This window comes from Pituophis catenifer, unplaced genomic scaffold (genome assembly GCF_029215685.1).
Source record: "Pituophis catenifer annectens isolate HBS135680 unplaced genomic scaffold, rPitCat1.0.hap2 SCAF_2, whole genome shotgun sequence".
In the NCBI taxonomy this organism is placed as follows: Eukaryota; Metazoa; Chordata; class Lepidosauria; order Squamata; family Colubridae; genus Pituophis; species Pituophis catenifer.
The window spans coordinates 22710652-22737393 of record NW_027256882.1 but is presented as its reverse complement, the minus strand read 5'-3'; the positions used below and the strand labels follow the sequence as shown (position 1 = coordinate 22737393).

Genomic DNA, 26742 nt, shown 5'->3' with positions numbered 1-26742 from the left:
AAATGTACCTCAAATGTATGCTGGAAATGCAGGCAAGATCAAGGGTCATTTTGTCATGCTTTGGTGGCCTTGTAAAAAAGCTAGAAAAGTTTGAATTCAAAGGCATTCTGAGATACAAGGAACTTTAAATATTAATATCCAACTGAAATCAGAACACTTTATGTTGGCACTAATCAACAGTCATAGAAAATTGTTTCTGAGTATGATAACCGTGGTGAGACTATTATACACAAAAAAAGTGGAAGGACTCTACAATAACTAGAGTTGTTGTGGAAAATGAAAGAATTCTCAATGATGACTAAATTGACTCCAATTAGGCAGAGGATACTATCAATATTTATTTAGTGATTGGAAGCCCCTGTTGGACTTTAGGCTGAACGAAAGAAAAAATGAACTTGTGTTCAAACTTGTATTTGAAGATTAGAAAGGATAAATTATGTAAAGGAGGAAATAATGGTGTAACCTTAGAAAGGGGTAGGGGATATAACTTATTACTTTGTCTTTTCTCTTTTTTTAATTTCATCGTACTTTTTTCTTATTCATTAATCACATTACTCTATCTTCTTTATTTCCTCTTCCAAATTTATAGTATTTAGTACAAAATTTCTGGCATATTCTTACCCAAAGAGGCCACGTTCCTATGATTTTCCTGCATGACTTCCCAATACAGTGCTTTTTGGTCAACTGTCAGCTGAGACCACTCCTCTTCGGAGAAATACACAGCCACCTCCTTAAAGGACACAAGACCTTCCTGAATGAGAAGAAAACACAACAAAAATCAGGAGGATTTTCAAGATTTTAAGGGATTCCAAGCAAAGATATACATTTCAGGCCATTCAGTGAAAGGAATCCTACTTTTCGTCTGGGTTTGTCTGTCTATCTATCTATCCCCATCCATCACTAAGACGTTCAGCATCTGGAGAATCAAGTGGTATGCGCCAGAGGTGGTATTCAGCAGGTTCTGACCAGTTCTAGAGAACCGGTAGCGGAAATTTTGAGTAGTTCGGAGAACCGGTAAATACCACCTCTGACTGGCCCGCCCCCATCTATTCTCTGCCTCCCGAGACCCAGTTGATCGGGATGAAATGAGGATTTTGCAGTAACCTTCCCCTGGAGTGGGGAGGGAATGGAGATTTTACAGTATCCTTTCCCTGCCACGCCCACCAAGCCACGCCCACAGAACCAGTAGTAATTTTTTTTGAATCTCACCGCTGGTATAGGCCTTGGAAACCCCATCTGTCAATCACTCCAATCCACCCAGTGTTTGCAGAAGAAAATGCCAGGGGGTGGGCATTGAGGGGGGGGGTTTCTTTTTACCACTTAAGTCAGGGGTGTCAAACTCAAATTTCAGTCAGGGCGGCATGAGCATTATCATTGCCCTCAAACGGCCAGTTGCATGTAAGACTATGGTGACTCCATCATTATGGTGAACCAATAATGATGGAAACATGGGAAAAGATATGGGTCAGAAATGTAGGATTTACACAAGCACAAAATCTAAGGGAGAATTTTTCTAAAATGTTTTATAGATGGCATTTAGACCCCCAAAAATTAGCCTGTATGTATCCAAATTTACAACCTAAGTGTTGGCGATGTGAGTGTAAAGATGCTACATATTTTCATATATGGTGGACATGTAAAAAAATTAAGGCTTTTTGGATAAAAATATGGTGGATTATTCAAAACATTTTAAAGAAAAAAAATTAAATTTACACCACAGTTCTTTTTGTTGGGAATAGTTACGGATTGTACTGTAATAGAGACTAAGTTGGTTTTGAACTTAATAACGGCTGCCAGGTTACTGGTGGCACAGTACTGGAAGAAGGAAGATCCACCCACCATTGAGGAATGGACATTAAAAGTTGTGCATTTGGCAGAAATGGCGAAAATTTCATCATATCTTAAAGACCATTTAAATGAAAGATACATATCGGAATGGAGAAGATGGATCGATTACATACAGAAGAAGTATCCGAATAAGAAGATTCATATGGCATATGAATGAAGTAATTTTAAGTAATTTATGTTTGTTTTTTGAATTATAAGGAGTTAAGGATCTAGGGAGAATATGAAATGTAATAATTTGTTAGCATATTTTAACTTTTGATTTGTGAATGCTATACCCTGTGCTTGTTCTGGGAAGTCTAGGGAGTGGGGTGGGGGGGAAGGAGGGGAAGGGAGGGTGGGAAAGGGGAGGGAGGGGTTGAGGGGGGAAGGGTGGGGGGGTGAAAATGTTTGTATTTTCTATAAAACTTTTCAATAAAAAAAAAAAGACTATGGTGATTCACAGCAGCCAAGTGGGCGTGGCTAGCTCAATGCCACTCACTGGGCGGAACTGATTTAGGAAGTACTGAAACTTCATAACAGTAAGGACAAATAAACAGTAGAATAGCTTGCCTTCAGAAATAGTGGGGACTCCATCGCTGGAAGTAAAAAGGCTTGTGGTGTCCCGAGAGCAAATAATCCATGCTCAAAACCTTCATTAAAGTTGTTTGAGTGGCACTCAGGGATTCACATGGGTGTCATCAATTGACAAAGAAACACAAGCCCTGTTTCTACTGCTCCTCAGATTACAAGGAATCCACTCCTTGTACTGCAACCCAAAGGCTGAAGAAGAGAAAACCTGTTTGGAAAGAGCATTCCTCATCCTTTCCAAAGCGGGATTATTTGGCCCCAAACTTCAGGCACAAATTGGAGTATTAGAAATTCTGCTCTATCTTTTAACCTGGTGCCATTGTTTTTCTTATCGCTGGTTATAAACACAGGCCTTTTGAAAACGGTAATGTGCCAGTGTGATTAAATAAATAAATAAAATAAATAAATAAATAATTTTATTTCTATACCGCCCTTCTCCCAAAGGACTCAGGGCGGTGTACAGCCAATTTAAAAACACAAGACACGACAATGATTAAAAATTAAAATAATTAAATAAATTTGGCCGGATTAAAACCCCAAAAATTTAAAATACCCCAATTAAAATTATTATGTTGATAGCCCGGCCTGGCGGAACAACAGGGTCTTCAATGCGCAACGAAACACCCGGAGGTCGGAGATCTTACGCACTTCCGGGGGCAGCTCATTCCACAGGGCAGGGGCTCCCACAGAGAAGGCCCTCCCCCTGGGTGTCGCCAGCCGACATAACTTGGCTGATGGCACCCTGAGGAGACCCTCTCTGTGGGAGCGGACTGGTCGGTGGGAGGCTATTGGTGGCAGAAGACGGTCTCGAAGGTACCCGGGTCCTATGCCATGGAGCGCTTTAAAGGTGGTGACCAACACCTTGAATCGCACCCGGAAGACCACTGGGAGCCAGTGCAGCTCGCGCAGGAGGGGTGTCACGCGGGCACAACGGGTTGTGCCGATAACCACCCGCGCGGCCGCATTCTGGACCAGTTGGAGCCTCCGAGTGCTCTTCAAGGGGAGCCCCATGTAGAGAGCATTACAATAGTCCAGCCGGGAGGTGACAAGGGCATGAGTGACTGTGCGCAAGGCGTCTTTTAGTTATTACTGAATAGTTTTCCACAATTCAATGTCAAAGAATTACTAACAGGATCATCTTTCTATTAAAAAGTGCGATGGAGGAGCAGTGGTTAGAATGCAGTACTGCAGGCTACTTCTGCTGACTGCCAGCAATCTGGCACTTCGAATCTCACCGGCTCAACGCTGACTCAGCTTCCATCCTTCCAGGGTTGGTAAAATAAGGACACAAATTGTTGGGAACAATATGCCGACTCTGTAAACCGCTTAGAGCAGGCTATAAAGCACTGTGAAGCAGTATGTAAGTCTAAACACTACTGCTATAGTTATTCAGCAAACGTTAACATTGTGATTTTTTTTTTTTATCCCTCTCTTACCTGAGTTGGAGTTTCAACTAGTCTTTCAGCACCACCATAAAAAGGAGTCAAATTCATTCTATTCTTCCCTGTGAGGGAGACAGAATTTTTAAATGGATAATTAATAAAATAGCAGGAGGAATTCTATAGAAGAGAAGAGATAGCGAAGGTAAGACAGCTGGGATCTCTCTTGGGAATGGGTGGAGTTTTGATTACCATCTGAGATGTCCTCACTTGTGGATTCCTGATAGATCCTCCTGGAAAACAGCTCCCGAGGGGGATTTGATACATTCCTCCTTCTCACAGGATCTCTGGTCTGCAGAGTGGAAGACTTGAAATAGGAGGCAGGAGAAAAGAAAAATAAATAAGACATCACACAACATGAGGTGGATTCTTGTTCTCTTAAAAACATCTTCAATACCCCAATATCTATCAATGAGCCTAACATTTATGTTGAGACATTTGTTAAGTGAGCTTTGCTTCATATTACAACCTTTCTACCCACGCTTGTTAAAGTGAATCATTGCAATTGTTAAATTAGTCACACGGCTTCCCCATTGACTTTGCTTGTCAGAAGATCACAACTGTTATAAATAGCATCACCACCAGATGGATTCGTAACTGGCTGACAAACCATACTCAACGGGTAGTTCTTAACGGGTCTACATATACAAGGTCCCATCTGTGGGCCAGGACTCGTCAATATCTTCATGAACAACTTAGATAAGGGAATACAAGGGGAATTTACCAAATTTGCAGATGATACTAAGCTGGCAGGAATAGACAACACCCTAGATGATAGGCTCAAGATCCAGATGGTCCTTGACAGACTTGAACACTGGGCCCTATCTAATAAAATTAAATTCAATGTAGAGAAAAATAAAGTCTTACACTTAGGCAAGGAAAACCAAAAGTACATATGTAGACTGGGTGAAACCAGGCTTAATAGCAGTAACTATACAAGGGATCTTGGATTAAATGTGAGCCAACAGTGTGTGGCAGCAGCCAAAAATGACAACATAATCCTAAATTGCATTAACAGATGGATACAATCAAGATCAAGTGAGTTACTGATACCACTCTATAAAGCCCTAGTAAGAGCACACCTAGAATACTGCATCTAGTTTTGTTCACACTATAAAAAAGATGTTGAGACTCCAGAAAAAGTGCAGAGAAGAGCAACCAAGATGATTAGGGGACTGGAGGTTAAAACATATGATGAACAGTTGAAGGAACTGGGCATGGCTAGCCTAGTGAAGAGAAGGACCAGGGGAGACATGATAGCAGTCTTCCAATATTTGAGGGGCTGCCACAGAGAGGAAGGGGGTCAAGCTATTTTCCAAGGTACCTGAAGGCCAGACAAGGAATAATGGATGGAAGCTGATCAGCGAGGGATTCAACCTTGAAATAAGGAGAAATTTTCTGATAGTGAGAACTATCAACCAATGGAACATCTTGCCTTTGGAAGTTGTGGGAGTTTCATCACTGGAGGCTTTCAAGAAGAGATTGAACTGCCATTTGTCAGAAATGAATTGGACTAAGGGCGGTGGGTTGGACTAAGTGACCTACAAGGTCCCTTCCAACTCTGTTAATCTAATCTAATATGAAGCAGTTCCCAAGTATCTGAAATTTGATCCTGTGACTATGGGGATGCTGCAACGGTCGTAAATGTGAAAAATGGTCATAAGTCACTTTTTTCAGTGCCGTTGACTTTGAACAATAAATGACTATCTTGTTGTGGCTCCAATGCCTGAGCCTGAGCTATCGACAGATGCAGACTGTGAGAGTGAGGGGGAGGAGTTGGCAAGGCCTCCCACTCCAGGACCCTCCTCTCTGGCAATGCCTCCGGAGGACACCGAAGGCCAAAAGATAGGCTCAGAGCCAAGCACGTCCCCGCAGCCACAGGTGGACAGTGACGAAGGAGATAAGTGCTGTCTGGACCCTCGCCAGAGGCGCAGGGAGAAGCATGCGCAGCAGAGGGGAAGGCGTGCCAGAGTCATTAGCTGAGTCACTGAACCACACCCCACAGGGTATAAATGTGGGTGTGGTGGCCGGTTCAGTTTGTGACTAGCAAAAACTAGAACTAATCCATGATTTCTGCGTTACTGGACTTTGCCTGCTTTATCGGACTGCATTATTGTTGAAAACTCTGCCTGTTTTATCGGAATGCTGGCAGTCTAATCTTTGTTTTGTGTGAGTAAAGTCTGAATTGGCAGCTAGCCACTGGGTTGCTGCCAGCTTTATTTTCAAAGAATTTTGTCGTGTGGCTTATTAACTCCGGGCCGTCTGTGGGGGTGCGTGAGTGGAACGGGGACAGAACATATCTGTATATTCTGTATATAACAGATAATTGACTGTTATCTGTATATAACAGTCAATAAGGACTATCTGTATACTCTAGAATAGATAATGGAACAATGTCCTGCAAGAACTAGTGGAACATATCCACATGTTATGAGCACCAGGGTATAAAGGGTGAAGAATTCAAACACATTATTTATTCCCTTCTGGACTTCCAAGATGAAGGTCTCTCTCACCTGCAATTCGACTTGCTTCTTCTGCTCCTCTGCCTGACTCAGAAGGAAGCCTTCCGCCAGGGCCACCACTTGGCAAGTGGTCTCTGCTCCACACTCCCGCACCCAGCTCTTCATCGGCAGGGGAAGAAGGGCCAGCAGCTGCTCCAGAACAAGGTCCAACATTTGGGTTTTACTGTGCTTTTCTAACCTCAGCCATTGACTATAAAAGTTGTACAGTTGGCTGCAAAGTCCTCGGGGACCTTCAGCCTCCTGGTATTGGATGTTTCTAAAGTTCCAGGGCTGAATCTCTGAACGGATGATGGTTTTGTTCTCCAGGATCTTCTGCCCAGATCTTCCCACAGCTGCCTGACTGAACAGCTGAGGCACCTTTTCCAGTTCCCTCACTTGCTAATGGTTGTCTCTGCATCCTTTGTCTGTCCTTTAAGGAAATTCCAAATAGATCTGAGGAATCTTGTGGACACCTTTCAATTCATAGGAGCATTCCGGTAGCTGCCACAAAGGTTATCCAAGCCTCTTCACCCAAAAGTTAACTTTTTTGTTGTTAGGAAGTTTGTCGAGATGACTCCAGTGTCTGCATCTTTGATGGAAAAGAAAATAAATTCAACAAATGAGAAGGTCGTGGACTTAACTACTAAACAACATTGAATTAAGACGTGTGAACTTCAACTCCCAGACTTTAAGGCATTTTAAGAAACACCAGCCTCATCGGGCACACAGTGCGAATGCTGCATCTCAGCCACACTTGCATCTCTATCCCTGCAACGCCTCCCTTCTTTGCTGCGGGCAGAGCCCCTTCGTGGTCTGCAGTTTTGGAGAGAGGCTGGGAAGCAGTGTGGGAAACCCCCCGCCCCCCAGGCTGAAAAATGAAATATTTCTGGGAATATTAAAGTGGCAGAATAGAATATTTCCCCTAAAGCAGAAATGTAGAAACATACTTCTGTTGGAAGCTCTGCCCCCCCACTTCAGAAGAATGAAACATTTTGGGAAATATTAAAAAAGGAGGAACAACTTGGTCTGTTGTGTGGATGTTTGGGTGGTTTAGGGGTGGGGAATTTGTGGTGGGTGCGGGTGTGTTTGGGGATTGTTATGTGTGTTGGACCTGGTCTTTGGGTGTTAAGTGAATTTCGTTGTACGGGTGTACTGTGTATACACGAACAATGACAATAAAGTTGTTGTTATTATTGTTATTGTTATTATTATTATATTTCCCTAAAAGATCTTAAATCTTTTAGGGAAATATAATATCTTAAATCTTAAAGTTGCCAAGTTTGGAGACCCCTGATTTAGGTCATGAGAAGATTTAACCCATTTAGCAGAAGGCAGAGAGCTCACAACATCGCACAATTTGCTAAGGGCATTTCAGGCATTGCACAACCCCTCCTCCCCACCACAGCAGCATTTCAGGGTCTGTATCTTGGCGCTCATCTAGCTAATTCAGAGGTCTTCAAACATGGCAGCTTTAAGACTTGTGGACTTCAACTCCCAGAATTCTCCAGCCAGCTATCCTGGCTGGAGAATTCTGGGAGTTGAAGTCCACAGGCATAGCTGGCTGGAGAATTCTGGGAGTTGAAGTCCACAAGTCTTAAAGCTGCCAAGTTTGGGGACCCCTGAGCTAATTGTTCAGCTGACCTAGAACTACAAGCTTTTTTTGTGTGTGGTTCTGGTCCTCAATAAACCCATTTTTCCAATCTGCCTCCACGTTGTTTTCCAGCGTCTTTCTCTCAACTTGGCAGAAACTGAGCCAGATTGCCTTCCAACAGCCAGCAACCCCGGGGTCAACTCCCAGACTTTATAAAAGAAGATTGAGAAACATCGCTCTCCTCGGGCACACAGTGCGAATGCTGCTCCTCCGGTCCCTTGCAACGTTTATTTCCCTTCTTTTCTCTGCGGGCAGAGCCCCTTTTGCGGTCGTGGTGGGGAAAAAGAGGCTGGGAAAGCAGTCCTCGCACCCACGTCCTTGCACCCAGAGCCAACAGGAGGACATCCAGCCTGCCTTCCCTTCCCTCCACGCATAGGCTCCAAAGGAAATGGGGTGGGGGAGAGAAATAGCCTCTCTCTTCTCTCCTGCTTTTTTCTTTCCCCGCTGCCTTTGCTTTCTCTTTGCTTTCTCTCCTTTGCTTCTTCCCCCGCCGCCGCCTGGCTCCTCCATAGGAAAGGGCGGCAGGGGAACATGGGACCCCGGACTCCTACCCCGGAGGAGGACTTGACTCCTCTCCAGGCAACCCTCCAGCGCGGGACCCCTTTGCACCAAGGACCTCGGGAGTCACGTGGGGATCCGCGCCTCCGCCACGGTTTCCCAGAAGCCTTTGGGAGTCCCACGCCTGTCACTCACAGCGTGGGGGGGTAGTGGGAGAAAAGAAAAGAAAAGAAAGAGTAGACGCGCCTCCAGCCTCTTCGTACGCATGCGCTCGTCGTCGTCGTCGTCGTCGTATACCCCCCGTGGAACAGAGTAGCGCATGCTCAGTTCCCTCCAGAAGCGGAGAGCGCCCCCTATGTGGATTATGTGCAAAGTGCCAGGATTCCCTGAAAGGGCGGGAAAGCGGAGCCTGTCTGAGGGCGGGTGAGGGTGGGGGTGGGGAGAGGAAAGGACGATGGGCATGGGAGTAGCGGGAAAGCGTCGGCGTCAACAGCGGTGGCAGCTTCTCCATCTTCCTCTTTCCTGCCCAGGAACCGTCTGCGGAGATGGAGAAAAACTGTCTCTGGAGGAGGATTTGAACTGGTTTCCTTCCGAGAACAGTTTCCCTGAAGGGTCGGCAGAGATTTGGAGGCGGCTTCAAAAGGAGCCAAATCCTGTCAGAAATAGCCAGGCGGGGCAGAACACGAGGACCAGGAGGCTTTGGTTTAACATATGTTGTATCTTGTGGTTGTTTAAAGTCCCAGCCCGAAAGGGAGGAAGATTTTTTTTTTCTTAACAGATTAACAGAGTTGGAAGGGACCTTAGAGGTCATCTAGTCCACCCCACCCCCCACCTAAGTAGGAGACCCTACACCATTTCAGACGAATGGCATTCCAATCTTTTCTTGAAAGTCTCAAGCGATGAAGCCACAATCTGGAAAATAGATATTTTCCCCTTGTTTTTGTTTCTCTAGTTCTGTAAATACACCTACAATGTGTCCCCTGAAATCAGGGTGGATAAAAATCAATGTTTTTTTAAAAAAAAAAAAAAAAAAATCAGATTTTTTTGATTTAAATCGGATTTTTTTGATTTTTATCGAATTTATTTTAATAAAAAACTTTTGGGGTAAAAATCTATCGTAAGATAGTTTTCTATTTAAGATACATAAATAATTTAGTTTATTCAGCATGAAATGGAGCTTAGTTATGTAGCATGAGGCTGTATATTCTGCAACACTGGGACCATCGGTGAGTCAACAGTGGGTCAAAGGAGCAGAGATGACAGTTGCTCTTTAAAAATTATGTTTTAAATCGAGTTGATTTAAATCAAGCCTTTTTACTAGTGATTTAAATCATGATTTAAATTGTGATTTAAATCAGTTCGATTTAAATCAAATCCACCCTGCCTGAAATGCAACAAAATCCTGCAAAAAAGATCTTTGAGAGGGTTCACTGGGTTTATTAGGTTTGTGTTTGCCCATATCAACTTTTTTTTTTAGCCTGTTCAAAGGAACATCTTTAACAGTATTATGCTGTTAAAAGGAACATTCTGATCTTCACACTCCTCTGGGACATCACGACTTATGTTTCAAACAAGAACTTAATTTTTTGCATGGCTTTTTTTTTTTTTTTTTTACTTTCCTTGGAAGACCAATAAAATGATAAAATCTTTACAAATTTATAAAACCTTAGTAAGGCCACACTTGGAATACTGCATCCGGGTTTTGGTCACCACGTTACAAAAAAAGATGTTGAGACTTTGGAAAAAAGTGCAGAGAAGAGCAACTAAACTGATTAAAGTTCTGTAGACAAAAACATATGAAGAACGGTTGCGGGAATTGGATATGGCCAGTCTAGAGAAAAGAAGGACTAGGGCTGATATGATAGCAGTATTGCGGTATTTGAGGGCTGTTCCAAAGAAGAGGGGATCAATTTATTTTCCAAAGCACCAGAAGGCAAGACAAGAAACAGTAGATTGAAATTAAACAAGGAGAGAAGCAACTTAGAACTAAGGAGAAAATTCATAACAGTGAGGACAATTAACCAGTAGAACAGCTTGCCTTCAGAGGTTGTGGGTGCTTTATCACTACAGGTTTTTAAGAAAAGACTGAACCACCACTTGTCTGAAGTGGTATGAGATGTCCTGCTTGAGTAGGGGGTTGGACTAAAAGACCTCCAAGGTCCCTTCCAGCTGTAATTCTGATAGATCAAAGAGTCAAAACATTAGACTTGTGCAAAGGGATAGAGAGTTAATTTACAGGGGCAAGATAATTCATTTCACAAACCAGAGGATCCATCTGACATTCTTTTGAATAATTTAATATTTAAATTTAGATTCTAAACTAAAAATTGTAGAGATAAGAATTAGAATTAGAAGAGAGAAAGAAGGAAACGACATTCAGCCAAATACATTTGATGAGCTCCAAATTTTTTACATAGAAAAGTTAAAATTGGAACTGGAGATTTCTAATCCCTTGCTCTTTTGTCCCCCTTTTTTGACATAAATTCATGATTCCACTTCTAGATGTTGTCTATGTTTAGCCCCTGCCTCCTTCCAGGTGTGTAGAAAGCTGTTGTTCTGGATTTGTGAAAGTGGTTCTGGAAGGGAAGCCCATCAGCTGCTATGACTGTCTCCCTTGTGCTGAAGGAACCATCTCCACCATGGAAGGTGAGTTTCAGCAGGAGAAAGGATTTGACATTTGAGAAAAGCATATATACCAACATTTTCCCATAACAAGCCATTTTGATAGGTTTGGCTTTTAAAACCATAGTTCTTTATAATACATATATTAATTTCCTAGTGAATTGTAAGGAATTATATTGGAGGCTAAACTGTGATGGGCTATTAAAAGATATAGGACAAGTCTTAAGAAAGTGATGGAATCTCATGCTCTTTCATTTTTACAATGCATCTTTCAGTTTCAGACTGCAATTTGGAGACCTTGACTGAGTCATTGGAAGAGGATTGATCAGATTATTGTACCCATGTTTAGAGGGAACCATTTCTTTGTACAGCCATTGGTCCCGATCTCAAATTCTCTTGGATGTCTATGGAGATTCTCAGTCATCTAGGTCATGGTTGTCCCAAAGGTGCTTTTTCAAGAGGCAACTGGACTTTCTGGTTTTTTTTTTCTTTGAAGATGTTTTGCTTCTCATCCAAGAAGCTTTGTCAGCTCTGGCTCGATGGTGGGGAATGGAAGAATTTATACTCCTTAAAGACAGCTGGTCATTTGCACTCTTTTACGGAGTTGTTAAGACCACCTGGAGGGTTATCTGTGTTGTCAGGGTCACCTGAGTGGTGTAGATGGGTGTGGAGTCTTGTTGGAACTGTTGAAAGGACTGTGTTGTAGATTGGAGATAGATGATGTCGTGTCTGTTGAAAGAGGACTGTTCAATTTTAACATCAATGGCATCTTTGATGCCTCTTTCAAACCAGTGGTCCTCTCTGTCCAAAATGTGGACTTTGCTGTCTTCAAAAGAGTGGCCTGTCTTTTAAATGCCGATGGACTGCTGAATCTAGTCCTGATGGGTTTGTTCTCCTATGTTGTGCCATGCGTTTATGAAGTGGTTGTTTTGTTTCCCCAATGTACAGGTCTGCACATGGCTCACTGCATTGCACTGCATATACCGCATTGCTCAGTTTATGTCTGGATATTTTATCCTTGGGGTGGACAAGCTTCTGCTTTAGTGTATTCTTGGGTCTGAAGTGTGCATGTGTGTTGTGTTGGCTGAAGATCCTCCTGAGCTTTTCCAACATTTGTGCAATGTATGGAATGACAATGTTGTTTCATTTATTGTTCTCTTTATTGTCTGTTATGGAGGAGCTCCTGTAGGATCTTGTTGTGGCTCCGATCCCTGAGCCCATCTTATCGGAGGAAGAAGGCTCCGAACATGAAGGAGAGGAGCCGGCCAGGCCTCCCTCTCCAGGCCCCTCCTCTCTGGAAATGCCTCAGCTGTCTGCCGAGGGAGAGGAGATTGACCAGGAGCCAGGTGTCTCCGATGACAGCGATGGGGGTGATAAGTCATTCCTGGATCCATGCCAACGAAGGCGAGATAAACGTTTGCAGCAGATGAGGAGGCGTGCCAGGGATTAAGCTGAGTCACTGGACCACACCCCACAGGCTATATAAGAGAGTGTGGTGGCCATTTAGACTCTGTGACGGACAAAGCTAACTTCTGGCTAGTCACTTTGTACAACGCCTGATCTGCTGAAGGTTTCATATTTGAGCTGGACTGTTTTGAAAACTGTGTGTATTCGTTGGTGTTATCTGGTGGAGGAACACTCCCTCTTCTTGTAGTAAAGCACTTGGCAGACGGTTATCGTATTGCTGCCAAGTTCCTGATAACGAACCTTGTGTGTGCCGAGTACTTCTTTAAATCCCCGGCTGGCTGTTTGTGTGTGTGTGGGGACGGGGACAGAACAGATCTTTTTTGAGATTTGATGAAGGTCCACTTGGGATAGCCACATGTTCTGAGCAATTCCTTGATGGGTTTTCATTCTTTTAGTTTCCCATCTTTGCTGGTAGGCAGGCCTTCAGCTCGGTGGTGTAGGGTTCTGATGACTCCCATTTTTCGCTCCAGTTGGTGGTGAGAATCAAAATGTAAATATTGATCTGTGTGTGGAGGTTTTCTGTAAACTTCAATGTTAAGGCTTCTGTCTTCATTAATGCGTACTGCACATTCACAGTCCAAGAAAGCTATTTATTTATAAAAGTGATATAGCCATCCACATAACAATTGTGGCTTATAGTTAAAACATAAACAATACCAAGAAAATAAAACTGCCATATAAACAATATAAACATTAAAAATAAAAATAAAACCTGACAATTTCTTCATTACGAGAATGTCCAGACCTGAAGAGAAGCCTCCCAACAGTTTCACATAGATCATGAATTTCCGGAAATGTGATGAATTGGAGTTAAATATTCACAGAGCAAATGTTTTGTCAGAAGCTAGCTCAAATACCAGTATATAAGGAACAAAAAGGAAAAGGCCAGCGTGTAGCGGAGTTTAATGTGTGGCTAAAGGAGTGGTGTAAAAGGGAAGGCTTTGGTTTTATTAGGCATGATGTCTGCAGCTGGTCCAATGAAAAACTGTACAAAAGAGATGGTTTGCATCCATGAAAGAGAGGGACTGAGTTACTTGGCATTAAATTCACAGATTGTGCTTTTTTAGAAACATTAGGCTGCCAATAATATTTCGGAAGAAATTAACTGGCATTTTTGGGAAAGACATCGCAAGTCAATTCATATCTTATTTAGAAAATAAATATTGCTTTGTATTCAGGTCTGGTCTTAAAAAAATAATATAGCACTTGGGCATGAAGATGCAGCCCAGAAGTCCAGCACTGGAGGCCAAGATGGAAAAAACCTGCACAGCCACCATGTACTTCCCTTTGGTGCTCAGGTAGGTGGGTACAAATGTTATCCAGACACTGCAGAAGACGAGCATGCTGAAGGTGATGAGTTTGGCTTCATTGAAGGCCCCAGGTAGATTCCTGGCCAGGAAAGCCACTGTGAAGCAGATCAGAGCCAGGAAGGCCATGTAACCAAGGGCAAGGTAGAACATGACAACAGAGCCTTCATTACATTTCAGGATGATCTCTGCAGATTGTAAGTACATGTCCGACTCAGAGAATGGGGGAAAAGTGCCCAACCAGATGCTGCAGAGAACAACTTGGACACCAGAACATGAAAATATGATGGAGTTGGCCAGGCTCTTCCCTAGCCATCTCTGCACTTTATTCCCTGGTTTTGTGGCTAAGAATGCTAATACCACCATGACTGTTTTTGCCAAGACAGTAGAAATGGCAACTGAGAAGATATTGCTGAAAGCTGTTTGTTGAAGAAGGCAAGTAGCTCTCCTTGGTTGGCCAATGAACAGGAATGAGGTCAAGAAGGAGAGCAAGAGGGAGACGAGGAGAATGTAGGAGAGATCTCGATTGTTGGCTTTGACTATGGGAGTTTCTTGGAATTTAATGAAAATTCCCAAGACAAAACTTGTTACCAAAGACAGGAACAAGGCAAGGGAAGCCAGGACAATCCCCAGATTTTTTTGATAGGATAGGAAAGTTTCAGTTTTAGGAATACAGTCATCTTGATTGTTGTTTGGATACTGTTCTGCTGGACATTTGGTGCATTTTTCAGCATCTGAAAAGAGTGAGATTAACAACTACTGTAAAGCATGCTCTTGCATCAGATGCATACAGAGACGCCACAGTTTAGGTTCACAAATGGGACTAGAATTTCCACTGTTTAAGCATGGCAGTTGTTAAGTGAGTCACACCTCATTTTATTACACTTTTTGCCACATATGTCAACTAAATCACGGTTGGAGCTAATGGGGCTTTCCTCATGGACTTTCTTGTTGGAAGACAAGTGTGAAGGTCACAAATGGTGACCATGTGACTCCAGGATGCTGCAACCATTTTAAATACATGCCAGTTGCTTTTCGCATGATGATCAGGATCAGTGGTGAAATTCAATTTTTTTTTACTACCAGTTCCGGCTTGGTGGGCATGGTGTGGCTTGGTGGGCGTGGCAGGGGAAGGATATTGCAAAATCTCCATTCCCACCCCACTCTGGGGCCAGCCAGAGGTGGCATTTGCCGGTTCTCCGAACTACTCAAAATTTCCGCTACCGGTTCTCCAGAACCTGTCAGAACCTGCTGGATTTTACCCCTGATCAGGATGCTGCAGTAGTCATAACTTCAAGGAAATAGGGTGTCGTAAGTGCCTTTGTAACTTACAACACAAATGGTTGTAAGTTGAGAACTATCTCTATTTGGAATGAAACTGGTGATGATATGAATGAATCTGTATGGAGAAAGATAGTATGCAGCAATGATTAGAAAATTAATGTGGCATAATGTAGAAAGGCAAGAGCCAAAGACCAATGAGAATCACTGCATTCATTCGCAGGAAGAGCTGTGTCTGCTTTTAGAGGTTGCATTGTTTGCATCCCAGATTCCATGAATCACCTTTTAGAGAGGAACTTCAAAGCATTCCACAGTCCTCCGAAAAGTGGAATGGAATGGAATGGAATGGAATGGAATGGAATGGAATGGAATAGAATAGAATAGAATAGAATAGAATAGAATAGAATAGAATAGAATAGAATAGAATAACAGAGTTGGAAGGGACCTTGGAGGTCTTCTAGTCCAACCCCCTGCTTAGGCAGGAAATCCATACCATTTCAGACAAATGGTTATCCAACATCTTAAAAACTTCCAGTGTTAAGAGCATTCACAACTTCTGGAGGAAAGTTGTTCCACTGATTAATTGTTCTAACTGTCAGGAAATTTCTCCTTAGTTCTAAATTGCTTCTCTCCTTGATTAGTTTCCACCCATTTCTTCTTGTCCTGCCTTCAGGTGCTTTGGAGAATAGCTTGACTCCCTTTTTCTTGTAGCCCCTGAGATATTGGAACACTGCTATCATGTCTTCCATCCTTCTTTTCATTAAACTTGACATACCCAGTTCCTGTAACTGTTCTTCATATGTTTTAGCCTCCGGTCCCCTAATCATCTTTGTTGCTCATCTCTGCTCTCCTTCTGATCCACAGAGATAGTCATTGAGACCCCTGTGCAGGACTAGGTCAAGCACAGACAGTAGAAAGCGGTTGTACTCAAAGTTTCAGTGGACACCACCCACCTCTGATTCCTTCAAGAAGGAAGATATTTATCCTGACCTTCATGTGTAAATTGCCTGTTAGTCAATGTGTTTTATTTAGTTCTCCTTTACAAATTTAATGCTTTCCTTCAATTTGTGGTGGAATGTAATCTGGTTTCCTGGGAGGGAGAGACTGCATTCCAGAGGACCAAGAGAGAGTGAAATTTAGGTACTTTGGTTGGGAGAAAGAGACTCGGGGTAGCTTCTCTCTAGAAGTTCTCAGAGTATACCTTTAACAATGCAAGTAGTGCTTTAGTTTGGCAAGATTTCTGTCTATAAATGAGGAACAATAGGAACTAAGTTTCGAACTTAGAAGTAACTCTCTGTGTCTTTCTTAGCTTTTGGAGCTTGACAGCTTGGACCAAGGAGATAGTCAGGTCTTATATAGTCCCTGACAGCAGTTCTCTGGGCTGCTTTGATTTTTCTTTACATCCATACCAGGTAAGCAAGCACCAATGGCTTCTGTGCATTTGTCTTGTGGATGGATGAAAAACAAAAGCTCAGTTTTACAGTCCTTTCTGTGACTCAATGTAGAAGGGGAAACTCTTGTCAGTTTTATCCACTTAAAAGAACAGAGAGTCCCTCATTTCCCATCAAGGATGTTGAGAAAGGGAGGGAGGGAGGAAGGAAGGATGGAAGGAAGGAAGGAGTACTAGTCTTGTTTTTCAGTTTGTTAAGCCCAGGCTTTTACACTTGCATTAGTGGAGGAAGGGAAGGGAAGAATAAGGAGTTCTCAATTTCCCAAGAGAAACTCCAAGAAAACATGGCAGTATTAGCACTGAATAAAAGAAGATCAAGAAATGCCATCTTCCTTTTATAATGTCAAACCCCCCATTGATCCCCCTTTTCTTAGTATTCTGCTTGTGATTTAAATTCCCATATTATTTCTTATCATTCTCTATAAAATAATTATACATATTAAAAGAAATTATCTTTTTAAAGCCAAGGTTTAAAATACATATTACATCATAATTTCATGAAAAATGTTAGGGTCCATGGTTATCCTAAACGTCTGCACCTTTTCATTGGAATCACTCACCTTCCATGGTGGAGATGGTCCCTTCTGCACAAGGACGACAATCATAACAGCAGATGGGCTTCCCTTCTTGAACTACCTTCATGAATCCAGGACAACAACTTTCCACACATTTAGAAGGAGGCAAGGGCTGAGGAGAGAGTGGAAAAATGTCCAGAAAATTAATGTATTTTCAGAAAAATGGCAAAGGAAGAAAGTGTTGGTGATCACAAGTTCAAGATTAACTAATTAGAAGCTAATAAGAAACCCATAAAATGGGTTCAACTACATATTCCTTCTCTGTTTCTCTTCCATTCTGATGTTTCATATGCAATACAAATTTACACTTTCATTTTAAATTTAGATATTGAATTTATCAGGGAAATATTGGATGGACTCTTTTCTTTGGCTAACTTGCATATCTAGCTCAATCTACTCTCCTTCTGCATAGAATCAGTAATTCAGGAGTATATTTTTCATGGCCAATTTTCATTCTTGAAAACCTGATCAGCTGTCAGGAAGAGTCATTGAAAACAATCCCCTCATCTATCCCCAAAATGTAATCCTGTTGTGGCTATCTTCTGTTGTGGCTACCTTCTGTTGTGGCTACCTTCTGTGGAATAAAATAAATATTAACAGAATAACAGAGTTGGAAGGGATCTTGGAGGTCTTTTAGTCCAACCCCTTGTTCAGGCAGGGAACCCTATACCATTTCAGATAAACCTCTTCTTAAAAACTTCCAGTGTTAAGAGCATCCACAACGTCTGGAGGCAAATCATTCCACTGATTAATTGTTCTAATTGTCAGGAAATTTCTCCTTTGTTCTAGGTTGCTTCTATTCTTGATTAGTTTCCATCCATTGTTTCTTGTCTTGCCTTCAGGTGCTTTGGAGAATAGGTTGACTCCCTCTTCTTTGTGGCAGCTCTTGAGATATTGGAACATTGTTATCATGTCCCTCCCAGTCCTTCTTTTCATTAAACTAGGCATACCCAATTCCTACAAACATTCTTCATATGTTTTATCCTTCAGTCCCCTAATCATCTTTGTTGCTCTTCTCTGCACTTTCTTTTTTATATTCTGATGATCAAAACTGGATGCAGTATTCCAAGTGTGATCTTACCAAGGCATTATAACATGGTATTAACACTTCATGTTATCTTGATTCTATCCCTGTTTAAGCAGCCTAAAACTGTGTTGGCTTTTTGGAAGCTGCAGCATACTTCTGGCTCATATTTAAGTGATTGTCCACTAGGACTTCAAGATCCCCCTCACAGTTACTACTATTGAGTCAGGTACCATCTATTCTCCACCTGTGCATTTGGTTTTTGTTGCCTAAATGCAAAACCTTTCTCTTCTCTACATTGAATTTCATTTTGTTAGATAGGGTTCAATGTTCAAGTTTGTCAAGATCCTCCTTTATCTTGAGCCTTTCTTCTGGAATATTGACTTTCCTGCCAGCCTGGTATCCCACCTTGTTCAGCATTTCCACCTGTGGGATACTATTCTGGTCAATGATAACTTTAACATTCTGAGATGCTTGTTTTTCTAGTCTCCCAGATTTCACTCTCTTGACAGATGTATTGGGGAAAATGACCCAGTTCACAATGTCCAGATTAGCTGCCAGTTCTCCTTTCTCATTCAAATATACTCCTTCTATGGAATTATTGTGAAACTGAGAGCTCTGAAGAAAGGAGTGAAGCTAGAAAGAAAAGAAAATGAAGAATTTAGAAAGGGCATCAACAGTTCTTTGAAAAGATCCATAGGCCTGAATATTTCTCTCTTTCAGTTCAAAACCAGGTTCTATTATCAGTTTCCCACTTGTTTAGGAGCGTATCAATAAGCACAGGAATAACAGCTGTAGATTAGTGCTGTGATTGCAAAAGACAGGAGTTTTGACATCTGCTCATGTCCCAGTTCCCACTGCTTTAACACAGCAATGCTTGTGCACAGTGAGAGGGGTAGCATAAATAAACAACTCCTTTAAGAGCAACCAACTACTTTTTTCAGCTAAAATTATTAACCTAAAAAAACCCCAGCCATTCAGATTTTTCTTTAATTTTAGGGGTATTGTGTGATTTTTCTCTTTTGTTGTATCATCAATTGTCCAAGTGAGGTAAATCATATTTCACTTATCCTATCTTCCTTTGTAGTTCGGGAAGTATAACTGAGGAACTACAGGTCCACAACATCTCTTTTCTTGCTAAAATCATTCCTTTCAGTGATTGGAGAGCATTATCTGATTGTTTCCCCTGATATAAGGTGCAAACACAGGTTGGCTCCTTCTTAGTAAAGCTTTAATATGCTGCTCCAGTTAACAGGTCAAAAGTGCTGATAGCAGAGAAAAGTCCCCTGTACCATCATACCAACAACCTTATTTATTAGAAGGAGTATGACAGTATATATGTTTTGTGTGTTGTTTTCGACATGAATGCTTCTTTTAAATTGCCCCCAGTCTTTGGTATGATAGGAAACCTCTAAAATGTTGGCTGTCTTTCTTGGGTTCCAAGTCTTATTTCTGTTTCTTTTTCTGTGCTTCCTTATAAAGGACCACTGTTTAAAGTGAATTGTTTGACTTCCTTTTGTACAATACATTGAGAAAAAGATTAAATTATCATAGACAATTGCATTTTTTTTAAAATTTGCATTGCCCAGCATAGGAATGACAAATATTCTTTGTGCTGGCTCTACAAACTGCCAGAGCTGCTCAATATTTCATCACATTGTTTATCATTAGCATCAAATTCTAATTAATTGTTAACAAACAAGCTTCAACCAGCTAAACTTCCCAGCCCAAAGAAGGTTGGCCATGTGCTGCCACTTGCTTAGACCTGCCAACCCTACTCTCTCCAACCCTACTGAAACATGAGAATGTTGGCAAAAGAATAAAGTTGCTGATAGCCAAGGAAAGGAGAGAGGCTTCTGGTAAAGGAAGTCATTGAATGGAAGGGAAGCCCATTGATAGGAATTGTTGGGCAGAGGTATTAGAGTTGCCCAGCCCATAGAAGGGATTGAATGGGGTTCTCTGAGACACAGGAGAGAGAAATGCCAAAGAAAAGAGGCATGGACACAGTATAATATTTTGGCCAAGAAAGGAATTATTAAAAGGTATTTCACTGAATGAGATAGAAGCATGACTGAACAACTCAGAGGCTGAAGTATTCATTATGACCACAATTAAAAGCAGAAATATTGCAAAAACAACGATAAAAGGGAATGAAAATGAGAACAAGTGAATGGAAAGTTGGACTTAGGTTAGATTTGAATTTAGGATAATTTAATTTTTTGGAATAAGTGACTGAAACATCCCCTTACCAAACGAATTCCCACCTGTAGAGGAAACATGTCTGATGGAAAAGAAAAAATACCTGCCAGGCCTTTAGCTTTGGGGCTTCGACCTTCATACCTCTGTTCCTCACTGTTCTCTTGAATACGGATATATAAGCTGAATTTAAGATCGTTCCCGCAGCCCAGATGGTGTTGTAAATGAGATAGCTATCCAGAACCAGGACTCGATCCACCTCCTCTTTCCTCAGAGACACCAGGTTTTCTTTCTGTCTGCATCGTCTCCAAACTTTCACCGAAATGTCATCCTTAGTGGATGAACATGTAAAGGTGTTCTTCATAAAGTTACGTAGGGATGAGTGAAAGTGACCTAAAGCCTCATAGTTTGCCCATTTCCTTTTCCGTATCAGAAAGGAAAAAATGGTACTAAAGTATTTCAAGGAAAAGTTATTATACATCAACTCAGGACTCAGATCCCAGTGAGCTGTGGTGATCCAGACTTTTCCTACAATAGGTTCCTGAACTCTTTGAAATGCATTTTGTGCAATCATCATTCCTACACAGAATGAACTGGTCTCTGAACCATAAACAAAGACATTGACATGTCTCCACTTGAAATATTCTTCAAATATAAAAATTATATGAATCACATTTAATGGAAAGGTTTTATGTATAACTGCACAAATGCCATTCCTTAACATCAAAGAAGACATTGTCCTCATGAACCTCTCCCCCTGGTCAGTTTCTGGAGCAATGAGACCAACCAAGGTCCATCTGAAATGGAGGAGCAGCTTGACCATTCCCGGGTACTGAACTCCTTCAGCAGGGAGCATTGGGTTGAAGAAAGGAAACCGAGTTTTATCTCTCAGCATCTTAGAAGCAAAACTGTAGCTGATCTGAAAGGAATGGAATATGATGGTAGTTTAAATTTAACAAGCAAAACAGAATTCCTCTCATTTCCATTTTCATTTCCATTTGTTTCATCACTGAAAACTGTCTTCCCAAAAAGACACACCTGTGGAATTTTGTAGGTGCTCAACATGGTTGAAATCTGGACAGAGATGCCCGTCTCAGCTTCTTCCAGCACAGCCACTGTGTTTCTCTGCCTCCCACACCTGTAGTTGGGAACATTGGCCTCCCCATCTGAAAGCAGGTCCAGCAAAGCCTCTGAAGTCATTTCTACCTTGAAAAAATTTTCATAGATACTATAACCGAGGGTGATGTTGGGTAAGAGGCAGCCATTCTGGTTGATGTCCTCAATTGCAAAAAGGAAGGGCAAAAACTTCCAAAAACGTTGTCGTCCACGTCTGCAGGTATTAACATACAGATGAAAATAACATCTAACTATTGTTCCCCATACCTTTAACCCTTTCAATCACAGTTATTCTTCCAAACTGTTTGCGACATTCCAAACTATTACCATAGAAAAAAGAATAAAGACAATAAAAAATGCATCAGACATTATTTCAAAGGCACTCTCCCAGTTGGTTACCCAGATACCATTCAAATTCATGCATTGGTCTTCAAGATTTTATTGCATATTTGATGGTGGTTTCCTTAATCTTAATAAGGGCAGATGATATACCCATATAAGTACAAGAAAGAGTCCACGTCAGCTCAAGGATGAGGAGGAAGGAAGAGGCCAGTCTGTTCCACTGTGTCTACATTCTAGATTTGTTTTATTTATTATTAGTTTGTCAAACATGTACAAGATAGCAGATATGAATATGAATATTGACATGAACGAAGGAAATGAATACAAATAAATGGGGACAGTAGGACAGGGATGGTAGGCACGCTGGTGCGCTTATGCATGCTTCTGGTCATAGAATGGAAAGGAAAGTGGACAAATAATTGGTGGGGTTCTGATATTTGACAGTTCAAAGGACCCGAAGGTAGAATAAGAGAATAAGTTACAAAAACAGATAAAGGGGGAAGCAATTTGTGTTTTTGAAGGACTGGGACTATAGACATTCATAGGAATTGGAGTGGCTCTCACGCGGTGCAGAAAAATGGACTTACGAGGAGAGGCTTACTGAAGGACATCTATTAAACCTTAATGAATGAAATATAGCTTTTGTTGTAGAGATTATGCCACTAATGAAGTAATCTCCTGGCTTGTAATGATTCTTTGGGATCACTTTATCCTGCTCCAGAGTCAGGAAGCATTTGGCTTTGAGCATTCTACCGTCTGTTTGTGGCCACTGAAGCAGCAGAAGTAGGAGCACCAGCAACATGATGTGTGCTTCTGACTGAGCCTTTTCCTAGGCACCTGCAGGAACCTCTCTAGTGTACTAACATAAAGACAAAAAGAAATCACTATGATTTGGATAATTGCAAGTAAGAGCAGAGTCGCCTCTCTGAACTCCGAGCAAGTCAGTAAGCAGGTGGCCAAAGGGAGAACTAACAGATGTGGCTTAAAACATTGAAGATGGGCCAATGAGGGAGACTGAAGAATTTGGCCCCAGATCTATCCAATAAAACACTTTTAGAAAATTCAAATTAAGAAAGACATTCAACATAGACATGATTAATGGCATATAATATGGATTTAGAGTTTTTGTCTAGAGGAATTTGCTGATCAGTCTGTAAACATCTGTGAATCCCACTTAGATGAGCAATAGTTTCCTCTTGATCTTATTAAGTTTCACATATGCTTCCCATGAAATGCAACAAAATCCTGCAAACAAGACCTTAGCAGAGTTTGTATATTTATTAAGCTTGTGTACCATCCTTCTCGTCTATTTTTAACCTGGTCAAAGGAACATCTTTACCAGTGTTATGCTGTTAAAAGGAACATCCTGATCATCACAGTCCTCTGGGACTTCCCCATTTTTGTTTCAAACAAGAACGTAAATTGTTTTTTACGTAAGAGCGTAGCTTTTTTTAAAACTTTCTTTTGAAGACCAATAAAATAAAATAAAATCTGATTTACATGGATATTTTTCCGTGGCCATGAGATTCATATATATGAATGAGTTATGAATCTGTGTTCTGTTAAGATACTGCCTGTTGTGTCTTAAAATTGCTTGTACTGGACTGCCTTAAAATGGCTTCTACTGTACAGCACAGTGGAGTTGCCATGGTAACGGCTTCAAGTATTCCACAAGGGGCTCCCTCTGGTAAAGGGGAAAATACACCATTAGAAATTATGTTTGGTCCAGACATTTTCAACAACGCTGTGATTAGTCCCAGCTGATCGGGAGGAAGTGGGGATTTTGCAGTAACCTTCCCCTGGAGTGGGGAGGGAATGGAGATTTTACAGTATCCTTCCCCTGCCATGCCCACCAAGCCACAACCACAAAACTGGTAGTAAAAAATTTTGAATCCCACCACTGGTTCAACCCTACCCAGCAACACAAATCGCAGGCACAGTGAAAAGCATTTATGGAATGGAGGAAGTCCAAGTCTTTTAATAGGGTACAGAAACAAATGATACAAAAATTTGGTACATGTGATATATCAGAAAGAAACCAATGAAATTACATTTATTGTAATTTCATTTGACAAGTGAACAATAGAAAACATTGATTAGAGATTACTTTCCACATGTGGTAAATTTATGGGTTACATCATGCTCTTTCCAAGATGGATTAGTATCTTACTTAAAACTTGCAAGTGTATTCAATTACTTTCAGAATACACTGACTAAGATTCAGTTTTGAAAAGGCTGTTTTTTCCCCATGAAAGAACAGAAGAAAAACATGCTTTCCTAAAATCTGAAAGGAGGTAAACACTGCCAGACTAAAATTCTAATAACATCCTCACTTAAAGGCTAATAATGAAGCCCAAAATGCTAAATAATACTACCAGACACAGAAACATAAAAACATGGAAATTAGGCTTAAGCAGGAGATCACTTCAAAAAGCAGCCTGATAGTGTTTTCTCCTGAAAAGTACCCAATGGGTGAGAATTAAATTGGGTGGGAATTACATCCCCAGAACATCCATCAGCATCACTTTTTTACTTCACTTTTGAACATCAGTTGTTCCTTTGTATTCAGATCTGGCCTCAGCAAAATGATGTAACACTTAGGGATGAAGATGCAACCCAGCAGCCCAGCACTGGAAGCCAAGATGGAGAAGACCTGCACAGCAACCGTGAATTTCCCTTTGGTGCTGAGATAGGTAGGCACAAAGGAGATCCAGACACTGCAAAAGACCAGCATGCTGAAGGTGATCAGCTTGGCTTCGTTGAAGGACCCAGGTAGATTCCTGGCCAGGAAGGCCACTATGAAGCAAATGGCAGCCTGAAAACCCATGTAACCAAGGGCAACATAAAACATAGTGACAGAGCCTTCATTGCACTGCAGAACAATCTCTCTAGGCTGGGAGTACATGTCAGAATCAGGGAATGAAGGAAAGACTCCTAACCAGGTGAAACAAATGACAACCTGGACACTGGAACAAGAAATGATGATGGTGTTGGTCAGACTCTTGCCCAGCCACCCTCTCACTCTGTTTCCTGGCTTTGTGGCCAAGAAGGCCAGCACCACCATGATTGTTTTGGCCAAGACGGAAGACACGGCAATTGAGAAGATGATGCTGAAAATTGTTTGTCGGAGAAGGCAGGTGGTTCTCCTTGGCCGACCAATGAAGAGAAAGGAAGTCAAGAAGCAAAGAAGAAGGGAGACCAGGAGGATATAGGAGAGGTCCCGGTTGTTGGCTTTGACAATTGGAGTTTCTTGGAATTTAATGAAGATTCCCAAGACTAAAACTGTGGTTAAGATCAGGAATAGGGCAAAGAAAGTAAGAATAATTCCCAAATACCCTTGATGGGACAAAAAAGTGACAATTTTGAGGATACATTGATCTCGATGCTTGTTCTGATACTGATTGTCTGGACACCTGGTGCAGTGGTCTGCATCTATAGAGGACAAATATAATATTTACCATGAATTCATAGGATGGAAGTTAGATTTTGAAATCAGGAAGCCCACATCTGAATTTGTGTGTGTATTTATCTGCAGGGGATGGGAGGTAGAGATAAAAAAAATTAGGAGTATGTGTATACCTGTGCTTCTTTGCATTAGTATGTGCCTCAAGTTGATAAAGTGTATCTAGATTAGGGGCAGAATTTGAGAGGAGACAATTCTAGGAAGCAAAAGGGGAGAAGGGACAACCATCTACATCAGGGGTGTCAAACTTAATTTCATTGAGGACCGCATCAGGGCTATGGTTGACCTGGGAGGGGGGGTCAGGCGTGGCTGACTGGGTGGGTGTGGCCAACTGGCTGGGTGTGGCCAGCTTGACACCACTCCCCAAACTGCTAACATGTTTCCTCTTTGCATTGGGTAGGCTGGGCCCAAGCCATGCTAGCCTGAGATTTCCTTTACTCATTGGGTAGACCAGGACGGCCCCATGGGCTGGATTGCACCACATCACAGGCCAGATGCAACCCATGGGCCTTGAGTTTGACACCCCTGATCTACATCATGTAGGAAGGTTTCTAATGGATTAGGATTAGACAACTTGACAAGTTTGGAATATTCTGGTTTTCCAAAATGGAGTTTGATTTGTCCCATTACCCATTAATTGGAGGATCAAATTGAAATTCAATAGCAATATTGTTCAACTGCAATAGCAGTTTTGAATAGCAGCAATATTGAACAAAAGCAATATTGTTCAATATTGTATTGCTTTCATTTTGTCCCACCAAATCCCTATGGTTAATGATTAAAAAGGGGCAGATAAAGTTGTCTGGTTTTCTCTCTAATCGCCATAATGAGGAGAGGTTCCTCTCCGGTAGCAATGTATTCTCCCAAATAGCTACTCCACAGGAAACACAGATCATGTTTGCCTACTCCTTGGATAATTTGGAGGAAGATGGTTAGGCAGAAATGGGTCTATCCCGAGTCCACCCTGGAATGGAGGAGATGGCAAGATTACTGACTAGGTCCTGTGTGAGTTGGCTGTCAGGCCTGGATCCCATCTTTTTTGTTGAATCTTCAGGCCTGCCACATTTACTACTGTGGGAAACTGTGATGGGGGGATTGTATGGAGCATGGGTGAAATATACAGGTAGTCATAATAGCATTCCTTTCTCAGAAAGTCAAGGACATCTTGCTCTGAACCTGGAGGGTTAGAAGTGGGAGGCATCTCCAGTCAGCATGGTGTTTGGATTGGGCCATGTGATGGACTTGTGGGTGTTGGGCAGGGACTTGAACTTTCCTTTGGGTGAGGAAAACCTGGAAGCTTTCAGATTTGGGTTTTCCCAGATGTGCCAATATGACATCTTCAATAAAATGTAACTTTGAGGAAGGTCAAGCCTCGGAGTTTTCTTTCATTGGGGG

General features: G+C 41.7%; 1 protein-coding gene and 1 pseudogene across 1 annotated transcript; both read right to left on the bottom strand.

The window, feature by feature from the left end:
• Nucleotides 1–6773, bottom strand: part of LOC139309996 (zinc finger protein 850-like) — a 247364-nt pseudogene extending 240591 nt beyond the window's left edge.
• Nucleotides 6774–13738: 6965 nt separating this feature from the next.
• On the bottom strand, nucleotides 13739–21626 carry LOC139310327 (vomeronasal type-2 receptor 26-like). Its single transcript, XM_070934486.1, has 5 exons — nucleotides 21465–21626; nucleotides 20533–21345; nucleotides 18657–18866; nucleotides 17192–17318; nucleotides 13739–14634 (listed from the first exon to the last, which is right to left on the bottom strand). Exons 1-5 carry the CDS (start codon nucleotides 21624–21626, stop codon nucleotides 13739–13741), a joined length of 2208 nt encoding a protein of 735 aa, XP_070790587.1.
• Nucleotides 21627–26742: the final 5116 nt, after the last annotated feature.

Coding starts and splice junctions, on each gene's coding strand:
- LOC139310327 (XM_070934486.1), bottom strand. CDS start 21,626: ATGACTTCAGAGGCTTTGCTGGACCTGCTTTCAGATGGGGAGGCCAAT. Junction 21,346..21,464: donor GCACCTACAAAATTCCACAG/GTGTGTCTTTTT, acceptor CATTCCTTTCAG/ATCAGCTACAGTTTTGCTTC. Junction 18,867..20,532: donor CAAAGCTAAAGGCCTGGCAG/GTATTTTTTCTT, acceptor TTTTCTTTCTAG/CTTCACTCCTTTCTTCAGAG.